This window comes from Strix aluco, chromosome 1 (assembly GCF_031877795.1).
Source record: "Strix aluco isolate bStrAlu1 chromosome 1, bStrAlu1.hap1, whole genome shotgun sequence".
In the NCBI taxonomy this organism is placed as follows: domain Eukaryota; kingdom Metazoa; phylum Chordata; class Aves; order Strigiformes; family Strigidae; genus Strix; species Strix aluco.
Window position 1 is genome coordinate 97,314,186 of NC_133931.1, and position 19,798 is coordinate 97,333,983.

The 19,798-nt window shown below is 42.7% G+C and overlaps 1 protein-coding gene across 2 annotated transcripts in view; it reads right to left on the bottom strand.

The window, feature by feature from the left end:
* Positions 1-6,939: 6,939 nt before the first annotated feature.
* Positions 6,940-19,798, bottom strand: part of ADTRP (androgen dependent TFPI regulating protein) — a 33,000-nt gene continuing 20,141 nt past the window's right edge. Inside the window, exons 4-6 of one of the 2 annotated variants that reach the window (XM_074848343.1) lie at positions 19,101-19,216; positions 14,084-14,235; positions 6,940-7,821 (exon numbers count right to left, since the gene is read on the bottom strand). In XM_074848343.1, coding sequence (XP_074704444.1) covers positions 7,778-7,821; positions 14,084-14,235; positions 19,101-19,216 — 312 coding nt within the window. In that variant the 3' untranslated portion in view covers positions 6,940-7,777. The remainder of the gene's footprint in view (positions 7,822-14,083; positions 14,236-19,100; positions 19,217-19,798) is intronic. The other variant, XM_074848351.1, reaches the window with a different exon arrangement.

Here is a 19,798-nt window from a genome sequence, read left to right on the forward strand (position 1 = left end):
CTCAGATATCTTCAGTCTGTATGAGAGAAATCATGCTTTGCTGATTGCTCCTCCAAGCGTGTGAGGCAACACACAAATAAGATACAGCGTGCAGGTTTTGTGAGCTTGTTGCTGATGTTTGATACAATGGCTTATTGTTCATTCCTTCAGCTACTGTTTTTTCTGTTTCGTTGAAACTCCCAGTTAAGCTGGGTGTGCAAACAGACCAAACCAAGGGCATGAGACCACATCTGGCATTTGCTACAGCGATGCAAGTGCTGTAGCCTGGGAGTTGTTTCTCTATCTGGCTCTGACCCTGAGATGAGGAGGGAGGAGGAACTGGAAGGCTAGTCCAAGTTAGAAAGAGCGTAGGCACGTTTTTCATTTCTAACATGCCATGCAGTGCTCCAATTGCCTGATAGTGACTGTATGGGAAAATTCCATCTTATCAATTTGTTAAAAATGTCTTTCTCATCGGGGAATAGGAGACGCCACTCACATGCACAGACAGAGAATGTACGAGTGCTTTGTGAGTGTTCTGATAATTGGGAAACTCCAAACCCCAGTAATTAAGCAAAACAAACTAGAAACTCCTGAAAGACACCACCACCACTAAAAGGAAGTGCATTTTTTCTGTCAGTGTAATGACCAGCTCAACCTCATTTCCATTGTGACTGTTTTGTTTGGGGTTTTTTTTCCAGCTGATGACAACAGCGCACTCGTGGAACAACATCCCGCGCTGTTTCCTCCAGGTCGTTTCCTTTCCTTCAGCTCTGAAAGCAGCTTGAACCCTGTGGACTGGACTGGTTGGACCTGGACCCACGTGCTTGTTTCTCTAGATGTATAGAGGCCGGTTTCCCCAAGGAGGAAGTCACTGCAGCTGTACATTCAGTGGAACATACTTTCACGATGAGTATATAGACATGCCTAGGCACAGAGCTTGGGGGATGCATCTGAATGGCACAGGCTTTGCCTACAGACTGTGCTTTACATTGGTAGTATTTTTCTCCCTTATAAGGGATGGTCATTTTAAAGAGAGCATAACTGAGTCTCTCCCACAGTCTGGTCTTGCTGCCCACTTGGGGTTTGGGGTTTTTTCTTTCCTTTTTGACCCCAGTGTTTCTCTACTATTCTTCTGTGACCTTCTAACACTGCAGATCATTTATCGAATAGTCAGTAATGGCTAAACGGAGGCCCAATACAGCAGGCATTTGCAACATTTTGTTAGCAATAAATATGCTGTGGTTAGTAAATATGTTGTAATTGGATAGCATTACATGGAAATATCAGCTTCAGTATTTGCTAGAAATTCAAACTGGACTTAAAAAAATTTTTTTTTAAAAAAATTACCTTTGATCTGAACTAGTTGAGGCAACTTTTCTTGGCCTGCTTTGTTTTTTCTACACCTATGATTCAGGACTTAGGTCAAAGTTCAGCTCTAAATTTGTGTCAGAGTCTAGAACTGGGACTTAGGATAACTAAGTAGACTGATGACTAGAAGTAGAAATGTGAAGGAAAACTTGAAAGTCAAACTTTCACATGGTGTGCACTGCACGTGCGGATTTGACCTTTCTTTCAGGGCTTTATTGATAAGATAAATGTATTACTGGTGGAGGATGCATGGTCTTTATATCAGGAAATGTACAGCATAGATGACAACAATATGAAGTTCCACTGGTTCGCCAAGATGCGTCTGCTGTGGCCTGGACTATTGATAGCAGAAAAGCTAAGCTGATCCTTCACTGGTATTTTTTGAACTGCACGTAGGAAATAAATTCAGTTATTAAGGAGGCACTTTGAAATAACTCCCTTTATTCTTTTTTTCTTTCTCCTCTGTATGCTTTTCTGCAAAGTTTTGAAATCAGTACAGACCGCCCATAAGTCACAGGCTATGTATATTTAGCTGTGTGTCTGTGATCCCTCTGATTTCCAGATATTTCATCTTCAAATCTTTTTTCCTCAACCAGGAGGGGTAGCCATTTTATGTTCTCTCAGAAATAGTCCTTCAAAGTAATGTTTGTTTCTTGAGAACCAAAACTGGCAAAGGTGTAGTAAAAGTTGAAGAAAGGGGAAAACGTGCTAAAAGAGAAAACTACTTGAGTCTTCTGTACCTTTTTCCCTCTTTGCAACTCATTTTCTTTCTAAAATCAGTGGCATAAAAGCACCATTTAAGGTGCAATCGCGCAACCACCCTGCTCAAGAATAATAGGTTTTAGTGATATGAGCACATGGATAGAATACTCAAATATTTGTGTTTTGTTTTCACTTACACAACAACAAAAAACCAACTGCATAGCTTAAACACTTCAATATCTTTTAATGTAAACTCTTCCTCATGTTTTTCTCTCTTCCATCCCCTGCCACTTTCTTATTCCTACTCCACCCACTTCCAATGTTTCTACATGCTTTTCAAGTTGTTCTGCTCCTTTTGGGTTTGTTTGTGCTGTACACCATCCGTAAAGTCATCTCTGGAACTTATAAGTGCTTTTGCAAAGACAACAGTGGGAAGGCAGTTGCACATCGTATTATTTTTGGCTAGATCCTACAGGAACAATGGCTATTGTTTGGCAGCTAGCAATAAGGAGGCTGCTTTAGTGATGTAACGGTTTAGAGCCTGGGGGCTGTTCCTCAAAAGGTTGTGAGCCATTTTAAGGTATGTGTGATTCGAGGTCAAAACTATTTGGCAACATCTGTTTTAAAAAAAAAAAAAAAAGGCAAAACTTCCCCAAATCTGAGACTATGGATAAAAACAATGTGCTCTATTAACTTTTCTTTCCCCTTTCACATGATCGTTACGTGTTTTGACCAAAATGACCAACTTTCTATTTATTCTCCCTGTGATCTTGACTTAATAACACGGTGTTGGTTGGTTGTGAGATGACACAGCACGACAGAGTGTGGATTTTCTTTTGGGCTGGGGCTGGTTTGGACCCGCAAGATGTGTGAGTGACATAATACCTGTGCCAAAAGCCTCCACCGGTGCTTGAGGAGTGAATGCTAGCACTTCTGTGGCAAGTTCAGGTGCCGGGTCTTGTGACGAAATGTTTATCAGACCTGCTGGTAACGTTGAAGCGACCCCCAGTTGCAGCATCCCTGAACGTCACAGGTGACGGTGAAACAACCCACAACCGCGGCTTTTTCCACAACTGCCTGTAACGCCGCAACGCTGGAAGCGGCGGGGGGCGGGGGGCGGCTCTCGGCAGTGCGACACGGCCCCTCTGGGCGCTCAGGGCCGGGCGAGCGGCCGCGGGTTTTGCGCGGGAGCTCCCGCGCCCGTGTCCGCGCAGCTCCGCGCCGCTCCACGGGCAGGCGGCGGCGCCCGCGCGCCCCGCCAGGTGGCGCTGTGGCGCCTCGGGAGGGCCGGGGCCGCCCCCCCCCCCATGGAAATGAAAAAAAAATGAAAATAATCAAAATGTCAGAACCTTCGGTGGAGCGAAGGTGCTGAATTTTGGTCCATTTTTCTGGGGCGTGAGAGCGCGGCGGTAGCAATACCCCCACCATAAAGTGTGTTTCCTTCCTCTCAAATGCACAAACCTCTCCTTCTCCCTGTCAGCATCTAGAAAAGCCTGACAGAAACACACGAAGCATGGAGCTCCCCTTCCCATATACACGGGCGCCCTCGTTTCCCCGCTTTGGGGGGTGGCCGAACCCCGCTGTGGGCGCATGGCAGCTCCCCGCGGCAGCCTCGCGAGGGCGAGGGCTGGGCCGGCCAGGCAGGGCCGCGTGCTGCCCGCCCGGCCACCTCGGAGCTGGGCAGGCAGGTGTCTGGGGACAGTCACCTCTCTGCAGTGCTCGGTTTGTAAACTGGGGGCCTGAACCCTTCAGGACCAGGAGATTTCGATCCCAGTGTGGAAGAAGAGCGGCAGCAGGGCAAACCGGCGGTGTGTTGTAGCAGGCGAGCATTTGGTAGGGTAAGGGACAAACGTGCCTTTCACCTGCCGGCTGGCGACGCCATCGTCGCTGGGTGGTTCCACGCCGCAAACCTGGGAGTTTGCTCTGGGAGTGAGCATCCCAAAGCGAAAAGCAGGTATGTGTTGGTACATGTAGGTTCATGTCTCTCCTCCTGGAGGAACATAGTCCTTACTAACTGCAACCAGACCGTCCTACGTACTCAGAGGAGGTAGTGCTGATCGTCTCAGGTGCAGATAGAGGTGTTATTTTCTTACGTATGTGCTGCTTTCTGGCTAGTGAGGGAAATTACCTTCTCAAAGTGAAAGGAGCTTGAAGGTTTGCTCCATATTTTGAGTGTGTTTGAGAGAAGATGACATTGAAATACCAAGTATTATTATTAAATTTTATAGCTCAGAACTATTATTGGGCTATATACCAGAGGTTTTACTCAAACACATGTTTTCAAACATGAATGTGTGGAAGTTAAACTGAGGTGTATTGACATTAAACACCTTGGGTATTTGGTTTGCTTTTCAGAAACATTGAAATCCTTGCAGGGTAAGCCCTCTAGAGACTTTAAAAAGGCAAAAATTTTGCTTTAGGAGCTTTTGACCACTGGTCATGAGGTCTGGCCTATTGTAATCTGTTTTTTACCTGCTGTTTTTTCCAAATAGTTAATTCAATCACAAACGGTTCTTAGATGTAAGCAGTAGCTTTAGTTCAAGAGCAGAACTTGATATTGGAGTTATTCATATGAATTCCCACAGCCAATAACCTCCTCCTCTGAGGTAACCAGATAATCAGTAAGGTTAAATACTAACAAAAACTATTATGAACCCATATATGAATGCAGTGATTTTTCCAATATTTACTGAATAACTTGCCTGGGAAATGGATCTTGGTTTGGCTCTCATGGTTGATTCTAACCCTCCTCTTACCAGTACCCCTGAGACTCTCTGGTTAATTTTGTGGCACAAAATATTTAATTATGTGCTCTGCCAAGTGAATACAAGGTCTCAAATTGAATTTCAGCCTCCCTGGGCAACGATTTTAGACACTTCGGTAGAATGTAAATGCATATTTTCTGCATGCCAGATCCTGGCCCCATATCCATCAAAGTAAATCTTCAGTAGTTCCACTGAAGGCTTGGAACAATCCTAAATTATGTTATTGAGGTCAGATTGTGACCCTGAAGCTCTGGCAGAGACCCAAACCAAGAAATTTGTGTGGGAAATTGGGGAGGGAAGAAATTAGCACTTGCCTATGCTTTTTGCAAGAGTAAACTGTTACAAAGGTGTGAGCTAAGAAGAAAGCTCCTAATTGTGGTAGATACTGCTTTCCAGCTGTTTCTGCTGGAAATAGCTCTCTGTGTGTATATGGGATAGGTCCTTATTTTCTGATGGTGCTCTGTATCAAATAACAACCAATTTTACTTCCACTGACTGTCCCTGTCCCTCTCACTCCCTCCAAAGAAAAATCACTTAATCTTGTAAAAAGAAAATACAGGGGTAGGTTCTAGTTTGGGGTTTTTTTTTTCCTCTGGTGAATTGAAACCTTCATTTTCTCTCTCTGCCAAACAAAAGTGGCAGACCTAAATAGTATTAGGTAATTGTGGTTGTCATACTGCACATTGTACTGTGGAAAAAATTAATTGCTGTTTTTTCACCCGAGGGTTTAAGCAGCGGTCCCTTCGTCTGGCTGGGAGCATGTCGTTTTCCTCCTGATTGAGACTGCGTACCGTCGAGCAGCATGAAAGGATTCCTGTACAGCTGCACTGGGTGAGTGGGCGGGCATCTCATTCAGTAATAACATCTAATTTATACAGCCATGAAAATCTACAGCTATAAATAAACAGTTCTGACTGACTTTGCGTACTTACTCAAAATAAAATGAGAGAAACAGACTGGAAAGAGAAATCTAGTGTAAATGTCGTAAAGGCTAGATCCTTACTCAGAGTACCTCAGTAAAGCCTTTTTGAAGTCACAGGGAAAATGTCGGTTTGTGAACAACAATGCACGCTTTCTTCCTTATAGGGCTCCGTGTGCATCAGAGATAGGAGCAAAGCAAACCCAAAATCCCAGCAGTTATGTTTTGGGGACAGGCATTCCTGATCACTTTCCCAAAGCATATGACTGCGATCCAGCCTCTCCATGCAGGACATAGCAGAGAGCAGTGCCTCTTCTGAGCCCTTTTCAAAGAAACAAACAACCCCCACCACGATTCTCCTCAAACCCCTGTAGTCCAGCAGCACAGTCACCACGCCAGACCCCAGAGGTGATCCTGGCGTGAGCAGGAGCCAAGGACGAGATCTGTTCAGCTCCTCTGTTTGGACGTGGAAAGAACTACCCCTCCATGTCAGGGCCCAGGCTTTGTTTTGAGTTTCTGACATTTAAACTGTTTGCACTGGACTATCAGTACAAAATAAAATAATTTTTTTTAAAAAAAAAGAGAGAAAAATACACAACAAACCTGTACATGGAGTCTCCTGAACTTCCTCCTCTTCCCTAATTCCCTTCATGGTTTTTCTTCTGTCTGGTCTCTCTGAAATATTTCCTTTGACCAGCATCTTTCAGCTGAATTCTTTCCATGTTCTCCTTTAGCTTCAAAGGGAGGGAAGGTGATTGTTTGTGTGTTATTGCTTACATTCCCCTTGCAAAGTTAGCTGGAGCAAGTTATCTAGATAAACTGGGAATTATTGAATGCATGCACGTCTTTCATTGAGTTAACTTAGTTTATAGTCTAGCACTAGTATGTTAACTTCCCAGACTAGAATTTTATCAGGTGCTTAACATGTGAGAAGAACAATCTGATGTATACACATTATTTTTTTTATTTCTCACAGACAGCTTACAATGTGTTTCATTTTTACTAAAGTCCAGCAGCATTTGAAAGATGAAAATAACACCCCAATGAAGTGCATGCACAGTAGCTCTAAGCTAGGGGATTTGGCAGTGGAGATGGAGTTAGACACTTAAGTACTGCAATGAGTTTCAAATCTTCATTTAAATGCAAGACTAATAACAGAGATCTTTCTTTTTCATGTTGACCATTAAGGAATACACGCTACCATCAGTTTTGCCTGTTTATTGGAGTTTGCAAAGCAGATCTCCAGTGTTTTAGATGTTAACAAAATGTTGAGGCTAATAACAGAAATCAACTATATTGAGCAAGATTAGTAAACATGTGACTGGAGTGTAATTATATGGCAGGCAGCTTTATGTTAAACAGTGCTTTAAATTAACATGCTTTCTGTCAAAGCAATCATACAGTCAGTATAATTAGGTTACTTTTGCTGCAAGATTAACTGAAACCAAGAAAAACGAAGAAAGTGTTGAGTTCAGATTTCCTGTTAAAATGAAGGGGAGCTATTATGCATATTAATATTCCAGAATGTTTCTTGTTAGAAGAACTTGGCTTCATGGTGAACTTTCTGAGCAGACATTCCTAATTACAGCCCTTGTTAGCCCAATTTGTTATCTAGCTAGCTTGGAAGTCACAGCACTGTTAAAATTACCCCCCTCTTAATTTTTTCCAGACTTGATGAAGGGCAATCCAAACAAGAGCTGGCTTGCATTCACAGGTCTTTTACAGAGCGGTGCCAAGCTCATGAGGGAGTTCGTTTACCAATGACGAGTTTTAACCATGGACACATCCTCACGTACATTGTGCAAGAGATGAGAAATCTGTGTAAACAGATGAACACAATTTTCTTATTCATAGCAGTTGCAGAGTTATCATGTAAGAGGCAAACATTTCATATTTTCCACCAGTTTTCCATATGCCTGATGACATAATGGCTTCACCAGAAGCTGCAATGCATTGGAGAAAGGATTTATCACAGCTGCATTTATTTTCCTCTACTTCATGGCTTCAGCATTAATGGAGAGATTGGCTTGAAGAGGAGGATTCACTTGCCTTTCCGCCTGTAGTCCAGTATTACTATTGAATCTCCTGTTTGGAAGCAGAGGAGAACAGATTATTGGAAAAAAAGGCACAACAGAGAAATCTTCTCACAGATCAAGCATGCTGTTGGGAGGAGGATGTGAACCTGGCCCCAGTCTCCCAACATCCCTGGGGAACCAAACCCATCTGGGAGTGGGAGTAAACTGTGAGTGCATGGCTTGGACCAGCTGCTAATGCCGAACTGCTGCAGAAGTCAAATGAGCCTGGGCTGTCCCCAGCAAGTAAGGGACTACTTGGCTACTGAGGAATGATTTGAAATCTACTGTGGGCCGCAATCCTTGAAAATAATGGTGATTTGCTAGTGGGCAAAAAGTATCTGCCACCAAATGAGTCTAGCTTGGTGAAAGAATATGTGAAAAGCTTTAAAAATAAAGCTCATCTGAAAAGGCAGAAGATGATTAATCCTGCAGCTAAGATATCTAGAGCATCCTCGTGTGTCTGGCCAGGATGGCAGAGGACGTACCAAAGACCCACAGCTTTCTGAAGCAGCAGCTACAAACCAGATGGGCTACCGTGGGGCACTGAGCATGGCAATAACCGAATATATTTGGGTAAAGCACTGTCTCATCCTCTCTTCTTCCCTGCTGATGATCATTTACTCACAGAGAAGCCTCTTTTAAAGGTGCTTTTCTTGTCCATAGACCTCAGAGGCTCTGAAATGCTAATTGCTGTATTTTATCTCCAGCCTGCACAGCATTTGGCAATTGACCCGATAGGAAACAGAATCCTGGCATTTCTTCCTTCCCAAATGATCCTGTAAGTATTTTGTACTGACCAAACAGAAATTTTAAAGATGAGGGAGAAAAAACTCCACCAAAAAAGAAAAACTAGCCTATTAGGCAAGGGACAGCATATTAGCAAGCACCTGTTAATGTCTGGCCTCCAGTGATGAAATTGTAAGCCCTGGGTTGCCAGAGCTTCCGATCCGCTCTCCCTCCAGTGGATCATCAGATAAACTTGTCAGCAAGAGGAGGGTGTGCGACAGATGGTGCAGGTTTCCTTTAAATAGCTAGACTTCTCTACCCAAGGGGTAAACTGCAGCCTGGGGGAGTGACAAATATGAAGGATATAAATATGCCATCACAGGTTTGTGGCACAACTAGGATAAATGGATGAGACAAAAGTAAATATTTGTATTTAGTTTGCAAACTCTGGGCTGTAAATCCTCTTAAATTTGAGTTCCATTCCTCACTGGCAATATAGTGAAATCGTAGATATAAACATTATCTGTTCACTGAAAGAAATAGCTATACCTCGGACTCTTATTCTTTGCTTTTAAAGGAACGATAGAACAAATGAAGATATCTTCTGGAAAGGAGGCTCAGTTTAAAAATCCCTCCTGGACACTGTAATAACAAAGAGTGGAACCTGTGGCTGGATTAATAACTACCTGCAGAACATGAACATTTTAACATTCATACAAAAGCTGCTGTTCATAAGCCTGTACCAGTAAAACACTAGAATGACTTCGTACCCCACACAGTTGCACACAGTTGCCCTTTGCATCCCTTTATTTGCCACTCAGGTTTCTGCAATCTCAATAGCTGCTCAGGAGAATGACAGCATTGAGAATTCAATTGTATTGTAGTATTGCTTTATATTGCACAGATTCATGTGCTGTCACATAGGCTGGGTTTCCCAACAGCTGACCATAGGGTATTAAGGGAGCTTGGTTTCACAAGCACGTAAATACAAAAATAAAACCCAGGAAAAACAATCAGTTCCTAAAACATGTTATATGCTTCTGTAAAATGCATTTCATGAAAAAGAACTTCAAAAAGAAGAGGAAAAATACATTAAAGAGAAGGATGCCATCTGATTTTAGCTCAGCCTCAGGTGAATATGTTTCAGCAATGTCTGCGCAAGACATTCAAGAGCTCCCAGGAGATCTGGAGGAGCCCATGCATCTGTGCTCTGTGCACGAGGAAGTTACTCCACCATAAGTTTCCTCTTTTTCCTGGAGCAACAGCTCTTATTCTTGTTGTATCGCCTTATCCCTTGCTTTAGAGTATCTTTAATTCTGGCTTTGACACCCCTGGTGTTCCTCAGCCACCTGCTGACCACAGCTTTCCCTTTATGGAGTACAGCGAGCATCCAGGCGTGGCTCTGTTGGAGCTGCTGCCCACTCTGAGAGCCAGCCTCCCTTTCTGCACTGTTTCTCTCCCAAAGGACAGTTCCACCACCAGGGGATGAGCATTTCTCTGGATTTGGCAGAGGCCTTGTGGCTGTAAAATCTCACAAGTGGTTTGGCCAGTGTCCCTCAGCAGGTATTTAAATCACTGGTGGAGCAGGTAGCTGTTGCTAGCTATAGCTCCTATCCATCTGCATTTCAAAGTATTGAAATGAAGCAGCTGATTAATGTTGTTTGGGGTTTTTTTTTTTCAGGTGTTAGATGGAAGACAAATGAATCTGCTCAATCTTCAAATGCTGATGCCAGAGAGGAGACCTCACTTGAAATGTTGCTCTGTCTGAGGTGGAGAACTTTGATCAGAATTTCTCCAGAGGATCTGGTTGTCTCACCAGGAGCAAAACCTGAGGGAAAACTGCTTTGCTTTATTTTTGAGGATTCTAGTTTGACTGGTCAAAGTAACACTAGATCGGTTGCCTGTGTGATGTTTTCTATCCATCGGGAACAGGAGAAGCTGTTTCATGGTTCATCTTTGGTACTCAGACCCTGCAGCCAAATTCTTGGCCGAGGTAAATTTATGGCAGTAAAAGAATCAGCCCATTGTTTCCAATTATCCTCTTTGGAGTTTCTGTATTGCTCAACATTGTCTAGTACTCTAGAAACTCTGGGATTTAAAACAAAAAAAAAAGTCATTACTGGTACTATTTTCTGTGCCTCTCAGGCTGTGCAGCTGGGTTGCCTTAGTTACCACCAATCCAACTGTGCGAGGGGAGGGAGAGGCACATGAGAGATAATACATTTTTAAAACCTCCAATACTGTATGAAACAATTTGTCTATAAATAATAAAACAAATTTAGGGTCTGGCATCTTTTGGTTGGAAAAACAAGGTTATATTATTGAACTGCCTGGATTTTCCAGCTCTCAGAAATGATACTGCATTTCTTTTGTCAAGCACAGGACATAGCTTTAAAAATTACTCGCTTCAAGCTGAAAGCTGCCATCCATAGACTTTGGAATAAGTTGGAACTGAATGTACCTTTAAGGGTGAAAAAGACCAAATATTTATGTAGCTGTTTTTAGGAAAAGTGATAGAGGCCTGAAGCTATAAAGGAACATGGAAGAGAGCTCATATGAAGCATGATATGCTGTGGGACAAGCTTCATTTGCAGCCTACAGGCTGCCACAGGATGTAAGTCCAGAAGGAAACCAGGCTTGCCACTCACGTGGAGCTATTGGTTAATCACTTCTTGCACCTTTGAATAAACACAGCTTATCTGGACACAAACTCAGCGAGCTTTCTTTCTTCAAATGGGAAAGAAAGAAAAAGAAGTGGCTGCCGCAGAGCCTTTTCCTCTGGGGTGAAACCTGGTCACAGCAGCCCAGGCAGGGCTCTCTGCCTTGGCAGATGCCACCAGCATCAAGTCTAAGTGCTTGGTTGTACAGATGTTATTGGAGCAGGTGTTTCCAGAGGTGCCTATAGGAACTGAGTGGACAATTGCATTACTCTGTAACTCAGACTGTGCCTTTGGGGGACTGAGCAGGAAGCAAAAGAGAGGGCAGAAATGCCTTTCCATGTACCCTTTCTTTTGAGGGAGGAAGGAGGTGGGCAGGGTGGAGGGTATGAACAGATGAAGAGGTCTGTCCTCTACCACCACAGATTGCTTTGCTTTGTGTGTGAGTTTGTTGTGGTTTTCTTTTTTTTTTTTTTTTCTTTCTTTCCTGTAGGGTTATTTTAACTGCATCATCTCCCTTATTGTAATGGGAAGGTGAAACAGGAAAGGGTAGGATGAAAAAAGTATGTGGAGCCATTTTTGTTGTGAGAAGAAAGGTGTATGTTGGAATCGTGTCTTCATTCAGTTTGCAGCTCTTTTTACTCTGGCAATGCTGTGCCAAATATTTGTCTCAGTCAGAAACATATTAAGACTCTGTCACACTGTAATTTGGAATAGCTTCCCTCTGGCTGTGCTTCAGTGCTTATTGGGACCTTCTTATCAATACCAGCTTGAGGAAGTCCTGCCCTTCTCTTGGGTGGACACAGCTGGGAAATGGATCGGGCAAAATGATCAGAGTTGAAAACAGCCTCTGCTTGCAAGAAACAGGCATGTGCAGCGGAGTAGGAAGGAGTGAGAGGCAGTGGGCAGGAGTTTATTGAGAAGTTATTGCTGCCAAAGCCCCCATATTATCAAACTGCAGCCTCAGCTACCGCAGAGTTGCCAGCTATTGGGGTGCAGCTTGTTTTATCAGTGTGCAGCAAATCCAGGGAATGCTGCCAGTCCTGGGGGTGAAGAGCTGAAGATGTATGTGAAGTACAAGAGTTTGCACAAACGGGGAACAGTAACTCAGGGGGAGTGTCCTGAACGTGGATGAAAACTCCATGTAATTATTAAGGCCGTGATTTTGTGGCTACTTTTTGAAATACTGTGTATGGAGAGGCAGAACCACCACACACGGGAGGCCTCCAGGGATTGCAAGAGCACACCAGGTATCAATAGAGGATATCATGTATGTCATGTTTATATATATTCTCTGAGGTTACATTCATGCTATCACAACTGGGGGTGCTTTTCAGCCTTTCTCTGTGCACAGAAAAGAAAGTTGAGTGCTTGCCCTAGTTTCTTAGAAATATCTTACATTAACATCTCTTAAGTGAGTATATTTAGTCAGCTGTTCAAAATGTGTCTAATTTTTGCAGTTAATTCGATCTCTGCTCGGCATGACCTTTTGTCTGATCAATTAACACCTTGGAAATCAAATTCTTTTAATTCTGATTTTCTCCAATTTCCGCATCAGGCATACTCTGGGCCTGAAATTACTGGTATGTACTCAGGGATGAAAAAAACAGATACCTACATGTATCAGATATCAGATCTCATATAAAGACCTATATGATCCTGTAGTGATGATGTGGTCTTTGATTAGTAATAGTTGCTATTTTTGTGATGCCTCTTAAACCAATGCTAGCGCAGAAAGACTGCAGATCTGTTTTCATTTACCAGCAATCCTCATCTCGTATCATGTTTATGCAAGAATAGAATTCGGCCAAAATTTCCAAACATGGACATGTAGAACAAGCATCTTATTTGCAAAGGTATCAAACGGTGAAGTTGGCTATTCAGCACATTTGAAAGTCAATCTGCTGCTTTTAGGTAGCTGAGTACGGATGGTGAGAGACTAGCTACAGACACTCTACTTTGGCTTGACAGGCATGTGAGACTTCACAAAATGGATCAGGCATCAAATGTTCCCTGAGAACAGAGGGAGGTTGTCTTATTTATTTTCAGAGGTGTTTTTGCAGCATTTTTTCTTTCATCAGAAAGCTAGTTTAAGAAATTGCAAATGTTCACACATTTGTCCTAAATAAAATACACACGTTTTCCTGACAGAAACACTTTCATCCTCAAAAACTTAATCTTGAATGAAAAAGGAGAGAGGAAACCAGAAGGAGGGGAAAAAATATAATAATAATAATATCATCATCCCTACAGCTGCTTCATCCGTTCCTTCTTTCTTCCACCTGTTGAATATGTCCCCCTAAACTACTTTTTTTTCTAACTGCCCATTTGTCAAAGAAAGCTGCCTTTCATTTTCTTTAAATTACTATTGATTACATCACTACCAAAGCAGAAGGGAGATGTTCTCAACCATTTGAAACACTTTCTGAAGTACTGTTTTATTCACGGAGCTGCTGTGATGCTTTCACTTGGACACACTAATGCCTTCCTACAAATTGTCAGTAAACAGTGCCATTCCCTAGTCTGACAAACACCACATGATAGAGGTGCAAGAGCTTTAGCCAGAGAGATTTGGCTTTTCTGGACCCTTGTTTGAGAAGAAATTCAAAATCCAGTGATTATGCTGGTGAGAGGTACTTCTTGAGCCACATTAGAGAAACCTGGCCCAGCCTTTTATCTGATAGGGTTGGGATTCTTGGTCCAATTTGTTCTCTGTTAGTACCTGGTTAGGACCTGACAACCTCTATCAGACACCCAAATGCCACTCCGCAGTGTACAAGGGCCTCCTTCCTCTCCCCACCTGCCTAGGCAATCACAGGAATTCATTTTAGATTTTTTTTTTTTTTTTTTCTCATATGGATAGAAGTGAAAAACAAAACTTGGACTGACCCCATATCATTCGGTTGAGGAACTCCCCGAAGTTGTAGAAAGAGATGATGACGGCAAGGCTACCAGTGAAAAAGGCTGCTAGCCCGGCTGGGCTGAACAAAGCAAAGAGAGGATATACCCACTCTCCCGTTACAGAATAAATCCAGAGGACCCTAGGCAAGGAGAGAAATGACCTTTAGTTAAGACCATTCAGTTAGAAGAACCACTTCATCATTTCTAACTCCTGAAGGGCCAAGTTATCAAAACAATCTTGATACAGAGAAAATTAGCTCAGCTGTCAATACATGTCCTCAGCATTTGGGGTGTTTGTTGTGAAGCACGCTTGAGCTGCTGCTAAATTAGATGGGTTTCAGCACAGGTTGAGATGCACACAATGTTCTGCTGTCACCCTGGTGGCATTGACTGTTAACAGCAGTAAAATAACAGTAAAATAGCAAAATGCTCAGAAATAAGGATATGCACTTGGCAATTCTAAGTGAAGCTTATTCATATAAGCTCTCACATATGTGTCTGCTCTTTCGTTACAACAGCTTTCCAGCCCCTATCCAGATCTCAAGGGTCTGTAGAGACAAAGTGCTTTTTCTCACTGTCTCTATCCTGCTGCTGTCGACCACTGCTTTGGGAAGTGGAAAGAAGTTTCCAGGAGGTGAGAGGGCAAGAGGAATTCTCCAGCGCCTTTTCTCTTGGTCTAAGAGGAGGAGGAAAGGAGGAGCACATAGGTAGGACACAGATACAGCTGCTTTGCTCCTTTGTGCCAGAACCATTTGCAATGCACTGCTTGGAAAAGGGAAAGGAGGAAAAGGACAATTATGTCTGCTTTAAAGGGCTTCTTTTCTTCCATTTAGGCCCTCTCTTTCTGCCTTTTTCTTCTCTCAAAAAGCATTTTGTAGTGGCTGTCAGTTCACTGATATTATTTTCATTGTTTATGGCTCATAAGAGTGGCTGGTAGCAAATGCCTGGACTTAATATTAGAATGGTCTTTAATATTAAAAATATAAAGATCATTTATATATATATATTAAATATAGGGAAACATATATTTTTATGGATAAAATTAAATATATACATATTGAATATGTAAAGAATATAAAAAATAGGGCAGGTCTCCAGTGATTGTTACGAAGATGTGGCATTGTAACGATGGGCAGCACTTCCCTAAAAAGATCCTTTGTGTCCAAAGAGTCCTAAAAGGTTTAGTTCTTGATTAAGAAAAACACACCTGAGGAGTATGCCATACTTTCCATCACCAGTGCTAACCTGGGAATGCAATCCCTCTCTCTCTGATGGCACCCAGCCTGCCACCTTACACTGAGCATCATGCCTCAAAGAGAAGTGACAAACAGGCTGCCCCACCAACCTGAAACTGCCACAAAACTGAGGAATGGCAGAGTGGTAACGGAAAAAAAAAAAAAAAAAAAAAAAAGGTCTGAAAAGATGATTTGTCCTTTCTCTAGTTAGAGAAGGAAAGGACAGGGCATAAACCACCACATTTTTACCTTACCTGTAGTGAGAGATTCACTAATCTCCGCTTAAGGGATAGAGTGGAGAAATGGAGGGAGTTGGTAACTGAGCTGTCTGGGCTGCGCATAGAAATGTTAAGTGTGGAGACTCATTTTCATGATTTAAGGTTCTCTCATCAAACAAACAGGGCTGTGAAACAGCTAAGTCAGCATGTGTTCTTCACTGCACAGGGCTACTGTTTTCTTAATGTATCTCAGACAGTAAAACAGAGAGTGACAACCGCCTTTATTTTATATAATGAGAAACTAGATTATCTTGATGCAATTTGGCCAGCTGGTGTGCCTCATATGAAGCACTCCAACCCATGTTTTCAAACATAAACAAATGACTATGCAGGAGCACTAAAGCACTTTCAGCTTTTTGACTTGGTGGGAGCTGTGTGTTGCCAGGGTTTTTATCTTGGGGGCATATGTCCAGATTCCTGAACTTGCTCATTTTGATCACAGAATTGTTGACAGGTTTTGGTTTTAGTTTTTGTTGGTTTTTTTTCTAGGGATTTCATAAAATGTACCCCACAACTTGCAAATACATATTGCTCGTTTCTCATGGGTAATCACCTGTTAAGTATGCATGCAGGATTCAGAGGCTTATTATTCTCAAGATTTCATTTGACCAAATTTCACTTTTTACCATGATTTTATCTTGGATATCAGTGAGTGAGTCAGAAGCAGACAATGTCCAGAATTATGGGGAGGATAGATTGAGATAACAGCCCTGGGTATAACCAAAGTTGCCAAACTGCTATAGGATAGAGGACATCATATAAATATTAGGGAGCAGTAACATGCTCTCATAGCACAGCTAGATGCAGCTGGGGGATTTATCCTGTCCTCTCATTACTTGTCCATTAATGTTAATGGGCCCACCTCATTCATTGAAGGGAAAAAAGGTATCTTTAGGGAATTATTAAATGGGAAGATCCAGAAAGGAGAAAAGAACATATTGGCCACATATGAGCTCTCTCAGGCTGTGGTTAATTCAAAATTAAAAGGTTGCAAACTGAAAATGAGCATGCAGTGAAAGAAAAATATTTTGATTCCTAACAGAGGTGGAATGTGGACATATTACAAGAAAGCCATCAGTCTCTAGATTTAATTTGGTTTGGGTTTTTTTTGTATACAGAGAACAATCTATAATGATTTATATTCCCTTGCAAAGGCAGTTGGAACTTTTCTCCAAAGCCACATGCAAAATTGTGAAGATTAGGATTTATTTTATACTGCTCTGTTAGCACTGAAATGGGAAAGGGAAATATATTGTTACTTTCTTTTAAAGATTTAAAATGCTGATTCTAAAATTTATATATTCTTCACTGTTTTCAATGTGATGACTCCAGGAGTAAGGCATTACTTAACGCAACTGGGAGATGTAAGACCCATCCTTGCAAGAATTAACTAATGTGCCCAACGCTTTTCTTAGCCCTGGTGCCCTGCAGCTGAAAGACACCTTTCCTTTTTGAACACTATGGGTATTCCAAGGTACAGCAAAGCCCCGCTCAGAGGCAGGTACCTGGTGCAAGGCATCACCGCCTGCTTGATTCCTCTACTGCCTTGCAGGGACCAGTCGGTTCTCAGCCCACTGGCACTGGGGAAGGGGAAGTTCAGTGTTGACAGTGACAGTTCAAGGAGAGGCTTTTAGGAAGGACTCTGCTGCTTGTGAAACATAAGGTGCCCAAATGGGGCTATTGAATCATCATGTTGCAGCACCAACAATAAAAGGTGTACACATGTCAAGATTTCAGTGCACAGGATAAAAAATTTTTCTGTTAGTTGAAAGCTGTTGTCTGTGGTTGCAGGGAACCAAGACGAGAAGGCAAAAAGAAAGCAGACAGGAGGTTCCTTGCTGCCTCGGGAGGAGAGAAGGCAACAGCATTGAAATCCTATTATCTTTTATCCAGTTATCAGGGCCCTGGGACACAGGGGACGAGTGTTCTAAGGGACCACCTTCCACTCAGGACCCTGGCAGCACCGTGCAACATCAATTCAGAGAAGATACTGGGAGGGCTCAAATGTGTTGATGCTTGTGTTGATCCTCATCGTTTGATGAGGATTCAGGTCCTGCCATGAGCCGTGTCTCCTGTGGGGTGAAATTGCTCAGCTGATAGGGACTCTAGGGGAAATCATGGCACACATGACTGCAATAGTTGCCTGGAAAGCCGTCTGGTCTCAAAGACAGTATAAACTAAATGCTGTCAGAAGACAAGCGAAACAAAGCTGGCATTAAGCAACTGGGTGAACCAGAACATAGAAAAGGAATTTAGGAAGCAGTGGTCATAATCCTATTAGGCTCTGGGCTGGATTAGGATAAATGGCTCCTATCTTGGTTATGTAATGTAGCAGTGAAGTCCACTGCTTCCACAGCCACTCTGATGGGTTTCAAGTCACAAGAGTGTTTCATCTGTGCAGTTTATTTTCTACTCCAGATTTTCATTCAGTGGACTGGAAGTAGTCTCTAGGTGAGAGTGAGAACTGTGGGTAGGAAGGGAAAGGATGGGTTCCCTCACAGTTCCAGAGACTTCTCGGAAATCTTTGCATGAGGACAAGTCACCTCCCTGCTGACCCGTTGTCCTGTATCCTTCACCCTAGGGCCCGGGTGTTTCCTGAGCTCTGGAAAGTGATATCGCAGCGTACCTGAAACTATACAGACCTGTTCCTGAGCTGAGTCTCAGCATAAGGCATCCTCAGAGTAGTCTGAAGTGTTGGCAGCTGCCAGTAGTTAGATGGATCAGGCAGTGCCTCTGGACCCCGGCGCTACAGCCGGGTTGCAATGAGCAGGAGCGGATGCAAATCCAGCTCCAGGAGTGCATGACACACACACAGGAGGTGGGTGGATGGCTATGGGCTGGGCAGGCCTCATTAGATATACTTTATTCTTTCAGGATCACCCTCCAGCAGGTTGGAGATCAACTGTGGTGCATTGCTGGAAACGTAGGCAGTGTCCACCGGTGGAGTGGGAGGTGGTAGTGGGGCAGATGCCTCCTTGCTTCACGTCAGTTTGCACCTGGCTCTGAGTATCATTTTCTATCTCAGGTTTCTAAACTCAGTCATGTGTCCCTGCCAAATACCAAACCAACCTTTACTTCTCTTCCGCTCCCATGACCCCCAGACCTTTGAGATGTGGTGGTTTTGCAGTGAGCAAGACAGTGAGTGGAGGTAAATCTGATGGTACTGGTAGAAATAAAAACTCCAGCCCAGCAGAAATAACTCAAAGTACCCCAGAGTTCATGGCAATTTAGTTGCTTTTCTGTAAGAGGCCTTAGAAGAGCAGGAGATACTATGTATGGTCTCAGAACCTGTATTGTGTTTGAAGAAAGCTGCTCTGCCTAAGTCTGGAAATAGTTTTCATGGGTCTCAGCTGAAATTTAAATGACTCCTGCACAGAACAGACTGCTGTCTCCCATGTGCCTGGGCGGGAACTTAAATCTAAGTACAGCATTTGGCCTTGTTTTACAAAGTAGATCACTTGAAGAAAATGTTTTAAAGGACATACTTCTTACCAACTGATATACAGAAAAGTGACAAATCCTAATAGGATCAATCCCTTCTTCTTTGCTGGGTAACGGTGCGGCATGGCAAGGATTTCCAGGACAGCAAATGGCAGTACAGCCGTGTGCTGAGGAGAAAAGAGAGTCCGTCACTGACCGGTCACAGTGCCTCACCTTCGGTCATTGCTGATCACAAATCTCAAGAGCCTGGCCATAAGCAAAGGATTATTTAACAATACTGAATGTAATTGTATACAAATGCGCATACTTTTTATTTTAATAGTGAAGAAGTACCCCTGCAGTAAACAAGCACGGAAATTTTCTTGTTAGTGTGCTGTAAAAAGTACTGTAATGAGGTCTGCCTGTAGAATGATCTGTGTTACTTTGTAATAGGTGAGCTTTCCTTTTACATTTTATAATGCAATAAATTTTTTGGTAATTCCTATTAGAGTACAAAAGATATTGAAGTCTATTTTTATGCACGCTTGAGGATGTCAAAAGTCTCTTCCTTGAACTCATTAAGCAATCGCTGAATTGCCTTCATATTCTTTTCAAGTTAGATTGTTATTTATTATTTACTCCAGTGCAATTGCAGTGCGTTGTGCTTCTCTTTGTAAACTGAAAGACCTTGTGGTAAACATACAGAGACTTAAATTAGCTGTGATTCAGGATGAAGAAGGAAATTCAAACAAGCTTAACCAAGAGTTAGT